The 20,275-nt window shown below is 28.5% G+C and overlaps 2 protein-coding genes across 4 annotated transcripts; one reads left to right on the top strand and one right to left on the bottom strand.

Moving 5' to 3' along the window:
* Positions 1-420: 420 nt before the first annotated feature.
* LOC108727808 (heat shock factor protein) lies at positions 421-11,598 on the top strand. 2 transcript variants are annotated; one of them, XM_018456057.1, is made up of 11 exons: positions 421-650; positions 5,956-6,064; positions 6,157-6,281; positions 7,247-7,576; positions 7,654-7,733; positions 7,995-8,153; positions 8,758-8,823; positions 9,756-10,295; positions 10,737-10,842; positions 10,991-11,066; positions 11,385-11,598. In XM_018456057.1, exons 1-11 carry the CDS (start codon positions 546-548, stop codon positions 11,579-11,581), a joined length of 1,893 nt encoding a protein of 630 aa, XP_018311559.1. In that variant the 5' UTR covers positions 421-545; the 3' UTR covers positions 11,582-11,598. The 2 variants fall into 2 exon arrangements, with proteins under 2 accessions (XP_018311559.1, XP_018311560.1); XM_018456058.1 differs by lacking the exon at positions 8,758-8,823.
* A 4,450-nt stretch (positions 11,599-16,048) lies between these two features.
* LOC108727809 (UPF0184 protein C9orf16 homolog) lies at positions 16,049-16,846 on the bottom strand. Of its 2 annotated transcripts, none has more exons than XM_018456060.1 (2): positions 16,555-16,846; positions 16,049-16,282 (listed from the first exon to the last, which is right to left on the bottom strand). In XM_018456060.1, exons 1-2 carry the CDS (start codon positions 16,763-16,765, stop codon positions 16,122-16,124), a joined length of 372 nt encoding a protein of 123 aa, XP_018311562.1. In that variant the 5' UTR covers positions 16,766-16,846; the 3' UTR covers positions 16,049-16,121. The 2 variants fall into 2 exon arrangements, with proteins under 2 accessions (XP_018311562.1, XP_018311561.1); XM_018456059.1 differs by having other exon boundaries at positions 16,051-16,288.
* Between the last annotated feature and the right edge of the window lie 3,429 nt (positions 16,847-20,275).

Genomic DNA, 20,275 nt, shown 5'->3' with positions numbered 1-20,275 from the left:
AAGAGTGGGGGAAGTTATCCGTCGCCACTTTTTGCCTCACCCCCACTACCGCTATTGGCACGAGTTGACTCTCCTGGTTCTAGTCTTCTTGACTAAAGATCTCTATGACGTATTCTACAGCTCCGCTTGTTGTCCAATCACGAAGTAGAATGACGAAGCAGTGGAAACCTAGAGCTGCATTCAGCATAACTATACCCTATAATATTATCCTTGTTACTCTCCGAATGTTAAACAAGGACAAACTGATACATGAGTACACACAGGAAATAGTTTGTGAACACACTCAATCGTCCGGCGACCAATGAGAAATGAGAGTATCATCAGAGTATCACGTATCCCTTCTCATCTGTTTCCCCACTCTACCCGTTTTTGGCTGATGGTGATGAGTATGAGTAGCAGTCTAGCAGTGTGCAGCAGAAACATTCGTCAGTCGATCAGCCATCGTTGTTGTTCTCGGGTTGTTGGTAGAGATGCGAGTTTTCGTGTGAATAAGTACGATTACAGTAGTTATTTCTTCACGGAGCTGGATTCAACATAACTCCAAGATGCGCACGACATCGGACTTGGGCGCGAGCGTACCAGCGTTCCTTGCCAAGCTTTGGAAGATGGTTGAGGATCCGGAAACCGACTACCTTATTTCCTGGTCACCTGTGAGTATATTGTTATTTACCTAACTACTCGTGCAAGTCCAAGCCGGATTATTCCGCGTAAAATGTAATACGTAGCAATATGTGTCCGTCAACGTTACGCATTTCTGATGACTTCCCGGTCTTCGCTCGCGTTGGCGAGCAATAACGATCGTATTAACAAAAGTCGCGTCGACAACCACCGTGCCGACAACCAATGCGCAAAACAATTACCACGACGATAATTGCATTGACAACAGTCACATTGATTACTATAAAATAATCGCATTGATAAAAACGTGTATTACCAAACCGACATCGATTCCCTACGGTATACTTCCTTTCCAAGAAAGTCTCATACTGGTGTTACATTTTGTTCAAACAGGCACGTTGTTATTAATTCTTGTGTACTACCAATTGTCGCTTGATTTTTATATTATTCCTATCGAAAGATTACAGCTAATCTCTGCGATCTTTAAGACAAAATTTCAATGTGTTATGTAAAGTTAGACGAAAGATATAATCGGAGAATCACAAGTATAGATCTTCTTTCTGGAAGAACCATTTTTTAGATTTATTATTATTAACATACATTTAAATTTAATACTGATTCTACAATGAATCAATAGTTAATCTTAAGTCTTAATCAGTTTTAACCTAAATAGGTGACTATAATTTTTTGCATCTACTAGTTGTTAATTGTACAGCGAGTCGTTTAGCTCGATTAATGGAAAAGAATAAAGTTGAATTTGGTCAGTCTTAAGAAAATCGGTAATCTTAGTCGTACAAGTTGGCTGTTGGCCAACTCCACTGATTCACCGATAAGACTTAGGACTATCAGCTACCGACTCATAGAATCAGCTTAAGATGTAATAAATGAAACAAAAATCACAATGTTGGCTGAAAAATTTACTGTGTATTAGTTCTGTTAATTTTGTATGTGTCGTCAATATGTGGACACTCTCTAGTTAATCTTTTTTGATGTTTTCTAAATAATGAAGAACGATACACTTGTGTTATCTGAGGTAGATTCATCTAACGGTGTGAATGCTTTATAAAAAAATCAAAGAATTTTTTAAATTTAAAATGTAATAAATGAAACAAATCACGATGTTGGCTGAAAAATTTACTGTGTATTAGTTTTGTTAATTTTGTATGTGTTGTTAATATGTGTGTGGACACTCTCTAGTTAATCTTTTTTGGTATTTTATGAATAACGAAGAACGATATACATGTGTTATATGAGGTAGATTCATCTAACGGTGTGAATGTTTTGTTGAAAAATCAAAGAATTTTTTAAATCGGTCATTCAAAGAATGTTTCATAGCATTTGCAGCATTAAGTAGATCATACCTGATTGTACCTCAAAGTGAAAGATTGAAAGTGATTAAAATGATCAACTGGATTATAGTGAAGAAAAAATTTGGTGTGTCCAGGTCGTATTAATTATACTTCTGTAAATATATTATCTCAACTCAGTATTTGCATTATAAAAATATAAAAGTAATAGACATATGTATATAAATTAATACACAGGCTGGCCCATGTAAAATATTATAAGCTATTATCTCTAAAAGTGTGTTAAATGACTAATATGTTCAGACAAAAGCTTTATGACTTTGAGGAGAGCATAAAATGGTACCATTGGTTTGATCTTGGGTAGCGTTATCAAAGTAAGAGCAAGGTTACTTTGAATTTTTTAAATGGAACCTCCCATTTTTATTACATTTTCTTGTAGCTTACCTCGAGAGCTTTTCAAAACACCAGGAGTGCTAAGTTAAAAAGATAAAAGTGAAGTTAAAAAGTTAAAAAGTTAATTAATTTTAACTTAATTTAATTACATTTTAGACTTTTAATTTTTTAACTTAATTTAGTTACGTTTTATCAGTAACTATTAACTTTTAATTTGGCTTTTTTTTTAAGTCAATCCTCAGACACAATGCGAGAATGAGTATATAATTTAGTAATTTTGTATTGTATAATCGTTACTTGTGAACAAAAATAACCAGATTCTTTAATAAATATGATGTGAGAAAGGAAAAATACTAAAAATTATGTAAAAGGGTCAAACTTTTTCTTTTTCTTCTTTTTTTGATTGTTTATTCGAACCAAATTTAACTTTTAACTTTTCAATTATTTTTTCTTATTAACTTAACTTTTAATTCAATTAATTTCATTATGGGTACTTGTATTTTTTTTAATTAAGTTAAATTTTCAAAGCTATTAACTGTAACTTAACTTAGTTTTAAAAAAAGTTAACTTACCCAACCCTGCAAAACACTATAATAAAATATTTTTTCATTAAGTATGTTTTTCGAGTTATAAGGCTCGAAAATTACAGTACAGTCGGCAATAGCATTACGCAAGTTGTCCGACCGACGGTTAAAATCTCTTGAATGTTCAGGATCATGTCCTTTTTCATTGGAGATTATTTCTCTTATTTTCATTTTTGCGAATGGAAATTCATTTTTACATAAAAATGAAAATAAAAGATTCAACCTCCAATGGCTTTGATCTTGATAAATATTATCCAGAACCACCAACATGATCCTGAATAACATTCAAGAGATTTTTTAGCCGTCAGTCGGACACCTTGTGTAATGTTAATGCCGGTAATATTGTAATTTTCAAGCCTTATAATTCGAAAAATATTTAATGAAAATGAACTTAATTATAGTGTTTTGGAAAGCTCTCAAGGTAAGCTATAAGAATATGTAAAAAATGGGCGGACGAATTTGCACGAATAGGAATCGCTCGGTCACTAGTGACTCGATCTTGTACAGTAAGGGTTAATTGGTTACAGTAGAGAATTTCTATAATCATTCGAAAACTTCTTTATTTTCTTTTCCAACAGGATTGGAAAAAACCCAGGTTCTTTTTAAAAAAAGCTCAGCTCACTGGCTTTTTTAAAGATTTTATTGGGTTTTATTAGGGTTTTTAGGATTAAAGGATTAAAAAAATTATTTTTTTTAATCCTTTAATCCTAAAAACCCTAATAAAAAATTTCAATAAAACCTCCAAAAACCTACAAATTTTTTTTAAGCGGGTGAAACCCAAAAGGTTCCCTTAAGTTTTTTTGTGGTGGATAAACTAATGCCAACCCTGTTTTTTAGTTACTTGAAAAATTTCATATAATAAATGAAATATTAGCTTCAGGTCTTACTTTTTGTAACTCTTAATGACAGTTATTTCTTTAGTTAGACGATGTCAAGTATTCTGACTTTCCTAGATGAGCAATAAAAATATTAACAAAAGTCGCGTCGTCATCCCATCGTGCCGCCTATTGTCAATAGGCATTATTCTTCTTCAAAATTCATTTTTTGAATTCCGGGATTGAATTTGCACAAGTCTTTCATCTTTTGTTCTTTTCAATTAAAAGGAAAGAAAAAGAAGAAAGAATAGACCTATTGTTAATGCTAGGGTTTATACCTGGCAATAAAGCTACAAATAATATAACAATGTCGATACTGTTATTAGAGTTATAGAATAAGAGCCTAAATTTGGAAATACTGACGAATGAACTACAGCAATAAATAAATTGCAGCCATAAATAAATTGTAGTTACAAATGATTCATAGATTTTAATATCATTTCTCTTGATTGTATATATGGTAGCATTAAGTATAGCGTTCTAATCTTTTCTAATTAAGGGGCTATACCAGTGTGAACGCTGAAAATTTGGGTGATTTTCGGGAATTTTTTAAAAGAAAAATACTTCATAAAATATTTTAAAAATATAAGAGCATATTAAGCTATATTTAAACTATATTCCATAATTTTTTTATCAAAAAATATTGAAAAATGAGCGACTTATGCGCTGTCTTCGGAGGCGCCAAAAAAAAAGTTCCTCCACTGCTGCCACGATTCCGGCCGAATGAGTAGCTGAAAAAAAAAAAAAAAGTCGTTCAACTAGAAGGTATTTCCTATACAATGACGTAGAATTTTCGAAAAATATCAAAATTTAACAAAATGGCGTAGTTATCAAAAAAAAGTTTTTTTTTGGTCAAAAATATGGTCGTTTTTTTTAATGCCAAATCGTCAATTTTCATCCAATCAAAAAAATCTTAGGTCATTGTAGAGTAAATATATTCAAGAGTACTCAGTTCAAATTTGAAGTCAATCGGATAATTGCTCTTTGAGTTACGATGGCAGCAAATTTGAAAAATGTCATTTCGAGAAAAACGCGTTTAAAGATTAAACTAACGATTTTTGCAAGATAAAATTATATTTACCATAAAAACTGCTAATCAGCTATACCTGGCCCATACAATGGACCCTCTTCCTCCTCGAATAATGCCTGCTGAGAGGCTAAAGCTTGTCTCCGAGCTGTTCGTCCCTCTTTTGAGGACGCTTCATGACGTAGCTCCGCCTGATTAATTCGGCTGTCATCTCTCTGTATGGCATATTCTTTTGCAATAGGACCGATAATGACGTCCATTACTTGTAGCATTTTTAAAATACTATAAAAACCATCATTAAATATTGAGACAGCAAGGAAATTAGCGAGCTTGATCGTGTTCATGCCGTTGTGAAGATGCTTTGGAGCAAAGTGCCACAACAAGCCGTTATAACTTTCATTGTTATTCTGCGTGTATATATATACACCCTGTATACATATTTCTAGCCTCCCTTCTTACCTATGTACTGTTTACAATACGAAAGATTCGGATAACGGCATATCAGCTCCGACGCTCCTCCTCTAGGTAGATGGAGCAGTTTATACCTGCGAGCGGTTGCTCTTTAGAAGGCTGCCAAAAGTATTAAAGATACGGCCTTGAAAATTTCACAGGATATTCTTAAAAGTATAAACTGTCGAATAAGACAAAAAAAAAGATTCCGATTTTTTGAAAGTTTCACACTGGTATAGCCCCTTAAAAATGGCCTAGAAATATGCAGATATTTTGAGATTATAATGAGGTTTAGGACTTTAAGGCTGGAGTATAAATCTTTGCATAACGCATAATACATAAAGCATAAGATAATCAGAGGCTTTCATAAAGGAAAAACTCTGATCGATTGAGTCTCTTGTACATTATGAAAAAAATCTTTGCTTTGGACTTATTTTCGGAAAATAAATATTATGCGCTATGAATGAAAATATTAGGAATTACAATATACAATTTTTATATGTAATATACAATTTTCCTGTTTCTTGTCGCTGCACTGAACTGTACTAAAACTTTATCTCGCTTTTGCAAAACTTCATATACATATCTATTTCATTTTAAATACGAGTGTATACTAATTCAGCTACAAAAAATAGTCCTATGAATGATGTATACTCATAATTTGATAAGAATTTTAATGCATAGTTTAATACTTTTTTCAGAATGGAAAAAGCTTTTTCATTAAAAATCAATCGCAGTTTACAAGCGAATTATTACCATATTACTACAAACATGGCAATATGGCCAGTTTTATACGACAGCTGAATATGTGTAAGTTTGCAACTTTTAAACTTTTTTTTAAACATAGGTAATACAACAAAATAACAATAACAAAATATTTATTAATGTTCTTTACATGTTAGATGGATTCCACAAGAAGGTATCTGTCGAATTGGGCGGCCTAAAATGTGATAAAGATGAAATAGAGTTTGCGCATCAGTACTTTTGCAAAGGTTATCCTCATTTAGTAGATAACATTAAAAGAAAAGTAAGTATATTAAATTAAAGAAATATGTTTTATAGAGTGTAATAATGTAATTCTTTATTCTCTATTTTCTTAAGATTAAAATTAATTCAGAAAAGTTTCAAAAATACATATATAGTGTAAAAAGATTTTGTATATTTATATATTTATGATATTCTTAATTTTTTTACAAAAATTATTACATATAAAATTTAAGACTGGAGCTTCGTAATAGCGCGCTTTTCAGGTCTCCCAACTTAATAATGAGGTTGTTCCCACTTCTAAATCATGAAACTTAGAGCCCTATTGGGACTAACTGTTACTCCCACTCACGCTACTCACATGCATCTAACGCGTATTAAAGGGATTTTGTGCGCTAATTTGAAGTTTGCTATCACGAGGCTCCAATGTAATAACGTAGTATGATAAGTACAGGGTGATCGTTTCAGCCAGACTTCGAGATTTTATAGGAATTTTAATTTTGAACAAAAAGTTTCCTAAAATGTGGGTCGAAAAATGCTTCCTTAAAAAGTTATTTCCTAAAAATCTATAAAATCACGATTATTTTATATATTTTTACAAATATCAGGAAATGTATGCATTTTTTAACAAAAAGTACAAAAGTGAAAGTTTCTCTGATATTTATAAAAATGTATGAAATAATCGTTATTTCACATAAAAGTTTTTGAGCGATCACTTTTTAAGGAAGCATTTTTTGACCTACGTTTATAGGAAACTTTTTCTTCAAGATTAAATTTCCTATAAAATCTCAAAGTCCGGCTGTGAAACGTTCGCGGCTACCCTGTATAAGAATTTCTTTTCCCCTTTTAAATTCTTTTAAGAAAGTAAAATCGGAAGTATATAAAAAATGTCTTTCTCTAATCAAATTCACAAAAGATGCAAGTTTAAATAGAAATCTAAATTGTAAAAGATTAAATGTTACATCAATATTTTTATTACGGAATTAAATCTGTCCTCTATTATTATAGGTTACGTCTAACAAAAATCAAGATTTACTGCATTCTTCTCTTAAACCAGAAGTAGTGAATATGATATTTACTGAGTTAAGAGAAATGAAGGAACGTCAAAATAGTATGAATGATACTGTAATGAAAATGAAAAGGGAAAATTCAACATTGTGGACAGAATTAGCGATGTTGACACAAAAACATTTGCATCAGAAAGAACTTATTGATAGACTAATTCAATTTCTTGTTTCTCTCGTACAACCACCGAGGAGTGGAATCTCTGTTAAAAGACGACGTCCATTAATGATAAATGATTCAAGTCGTTTACATAAACAATTTAAATTGTCTAAGGTAATATTGTAATTATTGTATAACTTATATGTTTATTTTTTAATTAATTACTATAATAATAAATGTTTATATTGTAGTCGCAAGAGTCTCCTACAGGACCAATAATTCATGAGGTTGATACGGAACCTAATGTGGATTCAGATTACATTGTCATTGAGTACGTGAATAAATTTAATATATATTGCATATTTTAAATATAATTTAAATTTGGTCTTGCTTATTTAGAATTAGTGTTCTAACAAGGTTGTTAGCGATCAGAGAAAACCAGTAAAAGTCACAGAATTAAAAAAATATGGAAAACACTGGGAAAGGTTAAGGAATTTTTTTTCTCTTATAACAACCCTGTTAAAGGAGTAGGAAACTCAATATGTGGATAAAGAAAAAACATCATCTTATTAATTATAATAATTTATTTTAGCATGTTGAAAAATGAAAATTCGACTGTTCAAAGTCCACAAGAACATACTGAAATACTGACAGATGAGGAAAATTCGAGAAATGTATATACATTTGAAGATATCATTCAGAATCTTAAAATTGAGACAAAGAGGAAACGTGTTTGCAAAGATAAAAAGAAGTAAGTTTAATTTATATTATATTTTTAACGAGCGTATTTATACATGTAAGTTAATTTCTAGAGGAATTTATCACAGATAAAACAAACATTAACTTAATAGAACGTTATATATAATGTACACAGTATTTGCAGAAAAAGTAGACACATAACATTCTTTTTTATAAAATTTGAAATTGATTGTTGTTAAAAAAAATATAGGAATACATAAAATATTCCGATATTCTTGTAAGCAAATAAAAGTAAAATTTATTGCAATGCAATCTTATTTTAAACTTAATTACTAAGTATTAAATATTAAAATTTTGATTAAGAAAATTTTTGTCTCAAAATTTTCTATGAAGTATTTACGGAAAGTAAGGAAAAGTTTCATACTAAAAATGATCTTATTAAATAATTAGTAGTATAACATATCAGAAATCTGATTTACGTCATAAAAGTTATTGAATAAAAGTTATTATGATAATAGAATCTATTAAATATACACAAATATTCCAAGTCATGAAAATTTAAGTCAATATTTTTATTTACTAGTCAGTTGCGTTCAGTAAAATTTAATATCATTTTTAAAAAATCTCACATATTGATCAAATTTAAATATTATTAGGAGGAAAAACTCGATGCCTGTCAAAATTGTCATTCCAGCATTGGGAAACGGAAACAAATCAACAAGGTTAACTTAATTTTTGTTTGTTGGTGTTCTGAGAATTGCTTGTATTTATATTGTTATATTAGAATTACTATTGATGTATGCTATTTCTTGCATGAAGTTAGATTTTTGTAATTGTATTGTAAAAATATAATTTCAAAAAATGTATATAGTAAGGAGCGGGGAGGAGGCGAGGAAATATTTTTATAATTTTATCGGTATTTTCTACAGAGAGAGAGAGAGAGAGAGAGAGAGAGAGAGAGAGAGAGAGAAAGGAGGGAGGGACAGCGCATGTAAAATATTAAAAAAAATTTTTAATAAATCTTTTATAGTTCTTTGTTTTGTATTATGTGTTTGTGTGTGCGCGTGCGCAAAACAAAGAACTGTATTAATTAAATTTGTTTACACATACATATAAATCATTTTGAATTAGATTAGATACATATCGATATGAATTTTTTCTTTACTATGACTAATATTGTCACTTCATATTATTAATTTTTCCTCATAAATATTTGTTCTGAATTTGCATTAATGAATTATTTTATTAATGAATTAATGAAATTATAATCTTTATATATACTTATACAAGATATATTGTTATTTATGTATTAAAAGAGAAAGATAAGGTAAAAGAAAGGAAGAAAGATGTAACATTCTTCTGCTATTAGGAAAAAAGTTTTTTCATTTACATATTTAATTTTTTCTTTTAATATATTGATAAACATTATCTTTATTTGATAGCTATTGTGTTAAAATATTCTTTTGAATGGTATAATAGATTGCATGAATTTTTATCTTTTATGTTCTGTCTTGTAACATACAATTTTTTTTATGTTTCACAATTCTATTGGAATATGGTAATATATTTAAGTATTTAATAATTTATATAGATAAGAGAATTTTTTTTAAACCTGAGCATCTAAAATAAAAATGTAAATTGATTTTATTTATAGAAAAAAATTGCATATGCTTGAAATACTTACTGATGAAGATGAGCATGTGAGTTTACTGAAACATGACTCCATTGGTTCTAAACCAGTACCTACAGCGACTGTGCGTAGTTCTAAACTCGCAGCGATGGCAGCAAGGATTGAATCTCAAGATGCTGACAATGATGTGGATTCAGTTGATTTGGAGGATACTATGGAAGTTTTGGACAACAATCCATCAATAGAGAAATTAGAAAATTTAATCACCCCGGAAGTGTTAATTAACTCGGAAATGTTCCATAATAGTAATATTCAAAATAATATTGAGAATGAAGAAGATAGTAACAGCAATCCTAACATGAATAACAGATTCAATCAAATGGATAGCGAAAGAATTATTTTAGTGACAAATAACAATGAACAATACAATGAAAATAAAATAGTACAATCACAAAAAGAAGATAATAGTTATGACAGAGCAAGCGCAAGTTCATTGAAGGATTTATTGGTGAGCCGTGTCAATTCCTCTGGAATGACTGAAGCTAATTACAGATTAGAACCAACGTAAGTCCAACATAGACCATGAATAATATAAATATTTACTAATAATAATTTTCATTTAATTGTACAGTGGAAATTATTCGCAAAAAGAGGGGTATCGTTTTTTATATTTTATATCGGATAAATTTTTTTTTTACAATATAGATTATCTTTTTATATATTTTAAAATAATTTTTAATGTAACTTAGATTGTTTTTTTTAAATAAATTTATGTTGTACGATATTTATTAATATTTATAGAATTTATAAAATAATAAAATATAAAGAATATTACATTTCTTTTTTTTTATGCATCTTATGAAAATTATTATATTTTATTGCATAAGTTATTATTTTCCAGTCTTTATAGGAGCATTTTACTCTATCTTATTCTTCATATCTAATATTTTTTACTTAAGTAATGCGTAAATATTATATTTTAATTTATCTTTATTTTATGTATAGGGAAGAACTAAACAATCACGTAGAAACAACACAGAATAATTTGGATACTTTCCGTGAAATATTGCTGAGTGAAAATTGCAACTTGGATGCTAATACTTTTCTTGACGTAAGTATAAAGCTATATTAACATTAAGTTTTTTACATATCAGAAATAGAAAGGAAGAAAAAATTACAAGAATAACAATTAAAAATTCTTATAGAAAAAAGGATATTTACTAAAAATGCTAATATTGATATTTTTTCTTTTTTAATAGGTATTTAATACTGATGATCCGTTTGGATTATCAAGTAATTCAGAATTAAATCCATATTGTGGGAAAGAGGAAAATAGTAAGTTTTTATAATTTTTATTACTAAAATTTAAATATTATTTTAATAAAATTTATATTTCTCTGTGTTTAAAAAATTTTGAGAAAAGGTTGCAAGTGTAATAAAAAAATCTTAAAAGAGAGAAATAAATTATAATTAAATATAATTATTATTAAAATATACATATATACGTGTTTCTAAATATTTAATTTATTTTAAGAAATATGTAAGATGCTTTTTACATTTATTTATTACATCATATTATGAAACTTTAGAAGAAAGTTTATTTCTATAAAATTAATAAGTTGAAGTACAGATAATAATTTCAATAATGTATAGTTTCAGATTCCGTCTATGGATCTACTGGTGTTGAATTTATGACATATAATCCTCCATTAGAATTAAACGACGATATGTTTATGGGAAATAATTCAAATCTATCAGATTTACAGATGAATGGTTATACACATTCTATGAATTATGAGAATTCGAAGAAACTTCTTGATGATCTGATAGCCAATAATACGGATTCGTAAACATTATCAACTAAGAGGTTTTCTCTCATTTGTAATGCATTTTTAGTTTTTTTCGTTTTCTTTTTTCGAAATTTTATTTTAAATTTAATCATATAAATTTAATATAATATTTAGTATATTTACCATGTTTATTATGATTAGCAACATTACGATCTTTTTTTTTAAATTTAATCTAGTAAATTTAATATAGTATTTAGTACATTTACTATGTTTATTATGATTAGCAACATTACGATCAAATTAAAATTATTCTCAAATTTTAAAAATAAATTAAATTTAAAAAAATCATTCAAATTATAAAGAGATACGTACAGGGTAATTCAGACCAACCGAAGGAGCCGGCATGTACATACTGTTTATGAAAAACTGAATCAGAAAAATCCTCTACCATTTTACAATAGTCACAACAGTTAACAAAATATTAATTTCTAAAAATTGCCGAATAAGCGGATAAAATCGATGTAAAAATACTGAAATATCGCAGATATTTCTTAAGGAACTCTTAAAGTTGTTTTATGTGTCGATATAAACTTTCTACTTATTGGGCAACTAAAAAAATTGCGAAAATTGCAAAATGAAGACTTTTCGATTCAATTTTTCATCAACAGTACGTATGTGCCGGTTCTTTCGGCTGATCTAGATCACCCTGTGAGTATATACAAAGAAATATCATACAAAAGCGTACAGATAAATTGATTACAGATTAATTACTGTTGCATCAAATTCTTTGGTTTCAATAGATTTTATTTAGAAAGGATATAAACACAATATTGATATCTTATTAGAGAGCACGTAGAACTATTGAAATTAAAAGGAATAAAAATCTCAGTATATATTTCGTAATCAGTATGATTTTGTCGATTTAACATATAACGATAGTCATATATTAAAGATGTCATATGTTTTTATGTGCTTAACATATAAAATCCATTGAATTTACACTAGACAAACTCTGAAAACAAATTGAAATTAATAACTTCTATTTAACATTTAATAATCTGACAGTTATTTATGAAAATTATGACAGTGATTTCTTTTATATTTCTATTAACATAAATTAGAAATATTTATAATTACATGAGAAAGTAATGCAACCGTAATACAACTGTAAATATCCTCATCGATTATTTTTTTATAGTAAAAAATCGAAACAGTATCAATGAAATGTGAGTAAAATCTCTATTTTATCATAATAAATAGTTCATAGTAAATGTTTTATATATAAGTTTCAATTATACTTTACATTAGGCACTATAATTTTATAAATCTTTAACGAACTAATTGTAAGAATTATTTGTGTGAGTATAAAAATTTTGAGAGATTCAAGTAATTAAAATTTTGCAACATTCATACCTACAAGTAAACTTTAAATTCACATCAATAGTGTGTATTATGATCGTATAACTTCACATTACAAATACATAACGATTTACAAAAATTTATGAAAAAATGAAACATTTGCACAAAAATGTTTTTACTATCTGTTACAGATAAATACTTTGTGTGTATGTATACAATAGAAAGATTAAACGAAAAAAAAGTTATAGAATATAAGTAGTACATTCGTACAAATTTGCTGTTATTATCAATGCGCTTTATGTTCATATAATTTTTGAAATAAGGGTGATTATTTATTTCACAATTTATATAATTCGTTTAAAGTATCCATGCAAAATCTTTGTACAAATAGCATTAGACTTACCATAAAATTTTATATGTATAATATACATGTATATATATATATATGTATGTGTGTAAATATATATGTATGTAATATCATTATATATTATGTCATTTTGTTTAAAGACAAAAATTAATAAATGATAAACTTTTGAAAGTATGAAAATTCAAAAGAACATACATAAAACATATATATATATATATACACATACACACACACGTAATCACTTTTATATACAATATTCTTTTCTTATATATAATATTTTGTAATTATATTCAGTATAATTTATTTAAATGTATCTTTCTTTTAGTTTTTTGATAGAAATCACTTCTGTGTTTGATTTTTGATTACTTATATAAAAATGATAATTTGAAGAATAAGATATAAAGTGCACTGTTACAATCTTTTTGTAATTTACTATCAAACTCAAAGTAAAAATATTATTTCTGTGTGACAACACAACTTAAATTGCTTAAGTTGCGAAATATAATAAATAATGAAACCAATAATGGAAGAATCTTGATATAAGAATTAGATAATGATTACCTAAATTTTCGCAACTTAAACGTGAAATTTGGAAATCTTTTGTTCTTACTTTGTATATAATATTCTGATAGAAAATTTTCTTTTCTTATTTTTTATGTAAAAAGATTTAAAGCTTCATAAAAACAAAATAATAGAATAATATCTTTTCCTATTCTATATATAGATAATGAGTTCGTTAGACTGATAAATTTGCATGTAAAAAAATTGTTTGTAAAAAGATAAAAAGTGATAATGAAAGTTAAGATTTCAGTGTTTTTTATCCAATAGAAAATTTCCAATAGATTATAATTTTAAATCTCCGAATAATGTGGATATTTTTGCGATTAAAATCTTAACTTATGTAAAATACTTTTAAAATCAGAATTAATCTGATGGCAGCTAATATGAGAAAAAGAGAAAAAATGATTTAAATATTAAAAAAATTTATTTAAATATTAAAAAAAATATTCGGTCGTGTAAAAGAAAAACAAGAATTTGGATATCTTGAATTAAGATTCAAACACTGAAGTCTTAATCTTGAATCTTTATTAATAAGTTAATAATCTTTTAGTGTTTTTTAAATGTTTTTCTGTACAACAGTGTGTTAATCTATCCGATAAGAATATATCAATCAATTGGCCCTTTAACCGTTGTATACAATAAATTGATTGATTGTACGTATTGATCGTATATATAATGACCGTTTTACTATCATTTACATTTATTCAATACATTTGCAATAGACGGCTCGAATTAAACAAGTATGCATAATACATAGAAAGCCAGGAGTTAGGATATCTTTATCGTGTTTTGTTTTGATTTAGATAGTTTTGTTAAGATAGGAAACTTTTACCACAAAAGTAAAGTTCATACATTTCATTTTGAGATCTGTATAAAATGTTATGTAATTCTGTACAATCAAAAGTTAACCATTTTCTTTTAATAAAAAGTATTACATCTTATTATCAAAGATTTTAAGAATTTTTTAAGAAGTATAGATTAAAGATTTCTTTCAAATAAATCTTTAATGATGAATCTTCTCTCAGCATGTGATGAATATTTATTTAATATAATAAAATGATTTATGTGCTGAGGTTGTTTGTATATTTTTCTATTCAGCAAGATGGATGCCTGTTTCAACTGAAGTTTGTATTTGATGAAAAATATTAATTGTGAAGAGCATTTTCATTTATAACAATGTATATACAATGCTTTAAAAAATTAATGGAAAATGTAAGTGAAGAAATTGAAAATTATGAGTGATTTGGTGTTGCGCTTTGTGATAAATCATTATTAATTGCACTTAATATGTGTATATATTGTATAGAATAAAAGAATATCGTTTAGAAATTACTAGGGGCCAGCAAGAGACAGTTAAGCCATCGAGATGTGCACCTATTAAAACTACTTAAGTAATTAATGTTATAACACAGAATTCCTGCATGATCCATGAAATACACTGTTATATTAGTTTATTGATTTGTATATCTAACGTATTAAAAAGTAATAATTCATTAGCATTAAGTATGCGATGATTGTAGTTAGAATTAGCATTATATTAAAAATACTTTTACTACTGTCGACAGTTATATTAAATCTGTTTGTTTATATGCAAATAAAATTTACATAACTGTTCGTGTGCATTTATTATTTAGTTCAATATTCCCTTCCGTTTCAGCGCATTACATGAACTGTCAGAACAATTTTTATACGAATACATACACGAATATGATTGCATTACATATTTTTATATCTTCTCTGATTATTTTATTTGTTAGAAATATTCTAAACATGTTTTATCATTTTTAAGAATATTTTTTTACTTTATCTTAGTAACAGTTAAGATGTACATATATATAATGTTATATATATATAGTATATATATTGCAATATGATACATAATAAAGAGATATTGTGTAAGTTTCACTATTCTCCAAATAAAATATCAAATTTAATAAAAAATATATTTTGCATAATATGTACAAGAATTTTTTAAAAATACAATTGCAATTTAATTAACATCGATGTATGTAATAAATAAAAGAGCATTAACATTTCTCTCTCTCTCTCTAAATATATGTGTATACATATATACATAATTACACGATAAAGTAACTCAATTCTTTTATTCTTGTCATTAGGAATGTTAAAGTTTCTTTGCCTAATCACTAACAAATATAATTTGATTGATCATGATAGATTATAAAATGTTTTTCATTCTTACAGATAAATAAAACAACGCATTTACAAGATCAAAAAATAATACTTGGGAGTATTTTCCGACAACACCAAATTAGCAAACATTTTCTAAGTACAGAATAATTATTACTTTGATTACTGTCCTTCGACTTGTAGTGATTCCTGAAACTGTTTCCTTGCTTCACGATTAGATTGCAACAGTTCGGTCAACTGTGCATGTATATCGTCGTTTTTCCTTTCCAAATGATCCAAAGCAGTTTGCAAATGATCCAACTCGTCCTCTAACGCTTTTATACCTAGGCCTGCAAATAACATGTTAATGATATCTATCTCTTTTTCTACTTGATTTTAAAAGCATTCTATACAGTGGTATCAATTATTGTTAGAAAACTTGATTTAAAGCTTATTTAAGTGCTTATTTCTTAAATTATTTATCTGTTCATTAATATTTAGATATATATCAACAATTATGTATAACAAAATTCTCTAAAGTCGTACAGCATGTTACGTTGTTAGTTTTTGAATCCTCAATATTTACTCGTAAAGGTCTACTTGAGAACATGTTTACCTGTATATATATCTTCGGGATACACATCGTTCTCGAGATATTCGCAAATGTCACCGGAATGTTCCTCATTCTCGGCATTGTTCATTTCCTCGTCGACATCGTCGCGATTAGTTTCCTCCGTTTGCATCGTCTCCTCCATATCTCCTTCCTTCTTCATTTCTTCCGGTGCTGGATACTCGTCTCTGACCATATTTTCTTCTTCCATTTGCATCTGAGAAGCAGCCAGTCGAAATCAGCTGACTTCACAGTTAAAGGTATATGCATATCTATACATAGGTTGAAAGTCACATGGTGTCTCGTCTGATGACGTAGTCGATCTGGGGGTTTATTTTTCTTGAAAAGAAACGTATACGAAAGTCTAGGGAAATATTACAGTATACGTTACGTATACTATAGTATTTTCCTAGTTTTTCGTATACGTTTCTTTTCAAGAATAGAGCCCCTGTTCGCGTTACTTGCACTTTTTACACTCAGTATCTTCGTTTTCTTTCTTTTTTAAGCCCGAATATATATTTATCTCGTTTAAAGTGCAAAATTTTAGGAGATTTCAAGCAACGTGATTAAATTAATAAGATTAGGTGAGTTATTAACCGGCGATCAATACAAACTGACTGTGTTTAACAGCTTTGTAACCGTCTATATTACTGTCGATAAAAAGTTTTTCTTAAGATTTCAATTTCGAAATTTTTTGTCGTTCTCGGCATAAACTCCACCTCACAAATACGTATTAATGTGTATACTTTAATCCTGGAAAAGGATTTTCGAGAATCTGTGAAAGAAAAAAAGTATTTGTTATACAAAAATTACGATTTAATCGGTAATACAGAGCGCTTCAGGATCCCCTTGATATATATTAGACATTTAGATCCAGTAAGGAATTAATGGCAAGATTAATTATATTAAAGAATTTTACAACAGTTGCAAAACTGCTTTCTCCGCTGAACGCAATCAATTTCTGATATTTTAGCGATTTTTTTATTTTAATCGTAATTTGACCGATGATAGGCAATCTCGTTACTTCGCAACGTCCTCGATAGATGTTGCGTGCATCGTGATCGATCCATTGCGGAACGCGGCGAAACCCAGTTCGAATCGCTTCGTATTTTTCACGATTATTATTTACTTAAAAGTAAATCCTGCTGCGAAAGAATATCGCGAATTTCTGTCGCAGAGCATCAGTTCACTGTAACGCATTGAATATTACGTATATTCGTTATTATACGCTGATATCGCGGTTTTGTGATTCCGGCCTGGAGAATCGGTCGAAAGTTTCGTCGGCCATATTGCGCCAAAATTATTTCTTTGTTGCAAAACGCGAAAGTAAGATTGCCTGCGCGATCACATCTACAGGTATGTACCTTTCGTTGTTTTAAACATTGATTGCATCGATTTCGTCTATTGCAACATAATTCATTGTTTAAACATTTTCAATATTTATCGAAATATATCGCATCTCTTCGTCGCATATTTTTCACGATTACTGCTGTCGAAAAGTGAATTTTACTTGTGTATAATCGCGAGCGTTGAGGGTCGAACGTCTCTTGTAAAGACCTGTGTTTCGTAAAACGCATAATGTGCGTGATGTATCATTTTATTCTTATTCGACATTCGATGAACAACAAGGATAAAATGATACGCATTATGTGCTTTACAAAATTAGGGGACCCACACAACACAGTTCTTTCCGAGAGCATCCTGAGGAAGTCCTTAGAACAATCCCTTGGAGAACTGTGCTGTGTGGATACGTATCAGTCTCGTAAAGTTCTCGCAACGCACTAAATGTGATATTGTGATCTGCCATAGTAGAGCAGAAATCCACTGGGGATCCAGAAGAAGAAGAAAAAGAAGAAGAAGGAGAGAGAGAGAGAAAGAGAAAGAGAGAAAACATGCACTAAATACCCTATCGTCAGTACCATCGTGTGCCATCGTCGACATCGCCAATATCGATATTTGAGCATTGACGTTGCATTCTGTGTCCGAAATCGAAGCTCTCTTTATATATCTTATTTGAACACTTACTTTTATGCCAATATGCAGCGAAACCGCGATTAATGCACAGCATCGCATATGGACAAGGTATACAACATGACATTGTTCTGCATCCTGATGAAAATGTTTCTCAGAATTTTTATACCAATTGGAACGCTCAGAAATATCAAGTTTACAAAAAAGTTTACATTTTTTTGCTCAGAATTTTTCATGTATGTGAATTCTAAAATATCTTCGTTATTTTCAAATTGTTGTTGGTAATTTCGCACTTGCATTTTTAACTTTAACAAGCAATGTAAAAAAGATATAGCTTCTAAAATTCTTTCAATTTTATGTATTGTATATACATATATAAATTTTCTTCCAATGTACTCTCTCGTTTATTTTACGCAGACTAATTTGAATAAAAACAATTATGTTTTACATATGTTTCACGGTTTTTCTGTGAATGTTTAATGTATTTTAATTAATTATGCACTTACTAATAGCGACGTTACTGATAATTGTTCATCTGAAATTGTATTATCGATCGGTTATTCGATTTTGCCACATTTTGGTTGTATTGCACTACTGCTAGGTGGCAACACTAATAATTAATGTTACATTTCGTTTACTTTAAAATTTCACAACGAATGGACGAGAGAATATTTTTACAAAATCTTGTTATTTAATTTAACATCTTGTGTGAAATATTTATTACTCAATAACTTTGTTAAACTTAGAGATTTATAGAATATAGCATGAAAAAATATTAAAAGCAATTTAATTTTGTACATATGTATATTTTTATATGTTTTTTGAAACAACATTTAAGATAATGTGGAAATTTCCTTTTATGATTGCGTATGGAAATTTCTTTTTATAATTACATGCATTTAATAAACATTATTACAAAAAGCTTTACATTTTCCAGTTGGAAAAATAAGTAACAATGAAATTTTAGCAATGCGCCATTACGTGCGTCATTACATGCGTCATTACATATATATTTTAAATACTTACGAAAAAGTTTGCAAGATATTGGTATGAGATACCAAAAAATATTTTATATTAATAAGTTTGATAATTAATTTTATTTTAAACAGTCATTCTCTTTTATTAGCATTTTTCTATTGCGATTTATACGTTTATATAAGGCTTTGTTAAGATTTTATGTAAGACCATTTATGAATAATTGTAAGATATATATTCCATTAGATATATTTCAATTTTCTGAATAATATTACATGTATTTTAATACTTCTTTCATGCATTATATAGATGCTAATAGAACGGGAAATTTGATTTTAGGAACGTGAGAAAGAGACATTTAGGCTTTGAACATGAGGATCATCGTTGGATTCCCTTCTCCAACACTCGCGACTGGTGTTCTTAATTAGGGGGATCTGCGATAGGAGGACGCGCAGAAGGACGGGAGATTTTCAAGACGTCCGTTATTGCCTCGTTGAGGAGAATTGGACGGAATGCAAACTTCTACGCCTCTTGTACGTAAGTCACGTCATGCTACATAGTTTAATACTTGGTATAAATAGGAACTGTCCAATCAAACAATAATGAACACGACATTTCTTTATTTTTATTTGTTTAATTAGGTATCATATATATTATCTTACAATAAAATCATATTTATTGAATAATTATTGTTGAACGGTAAACGAATAATTCTATTTATTAATGCAATATATACAAGGTTCATTTTCATAATAACAAATTGAATTTTAAATTTAAAAAA

The sequence above is a fragment of the Mycetomoellerius zeteki genome, unplaced genomic scaffold (assembly GCF_001594055.1).
Source record: "Mycetomoellerius zeteki isolate Tzet28-1 unplaced genomic scaffold, Tzet1.0 scaffold54, whole genome shotgun sequence".
Classification (NCBI taxonomy): domain Eukaryota; kingdom Metazoa; phylum Arthropoda; class Insecta; order Hymenoptera; family Formicidae; genus Mycetomoellerius; species Mycetomoellerius zeteki.
This window is presented reverse-complemented; position numbering and strand designations above follow the sequence as displayed.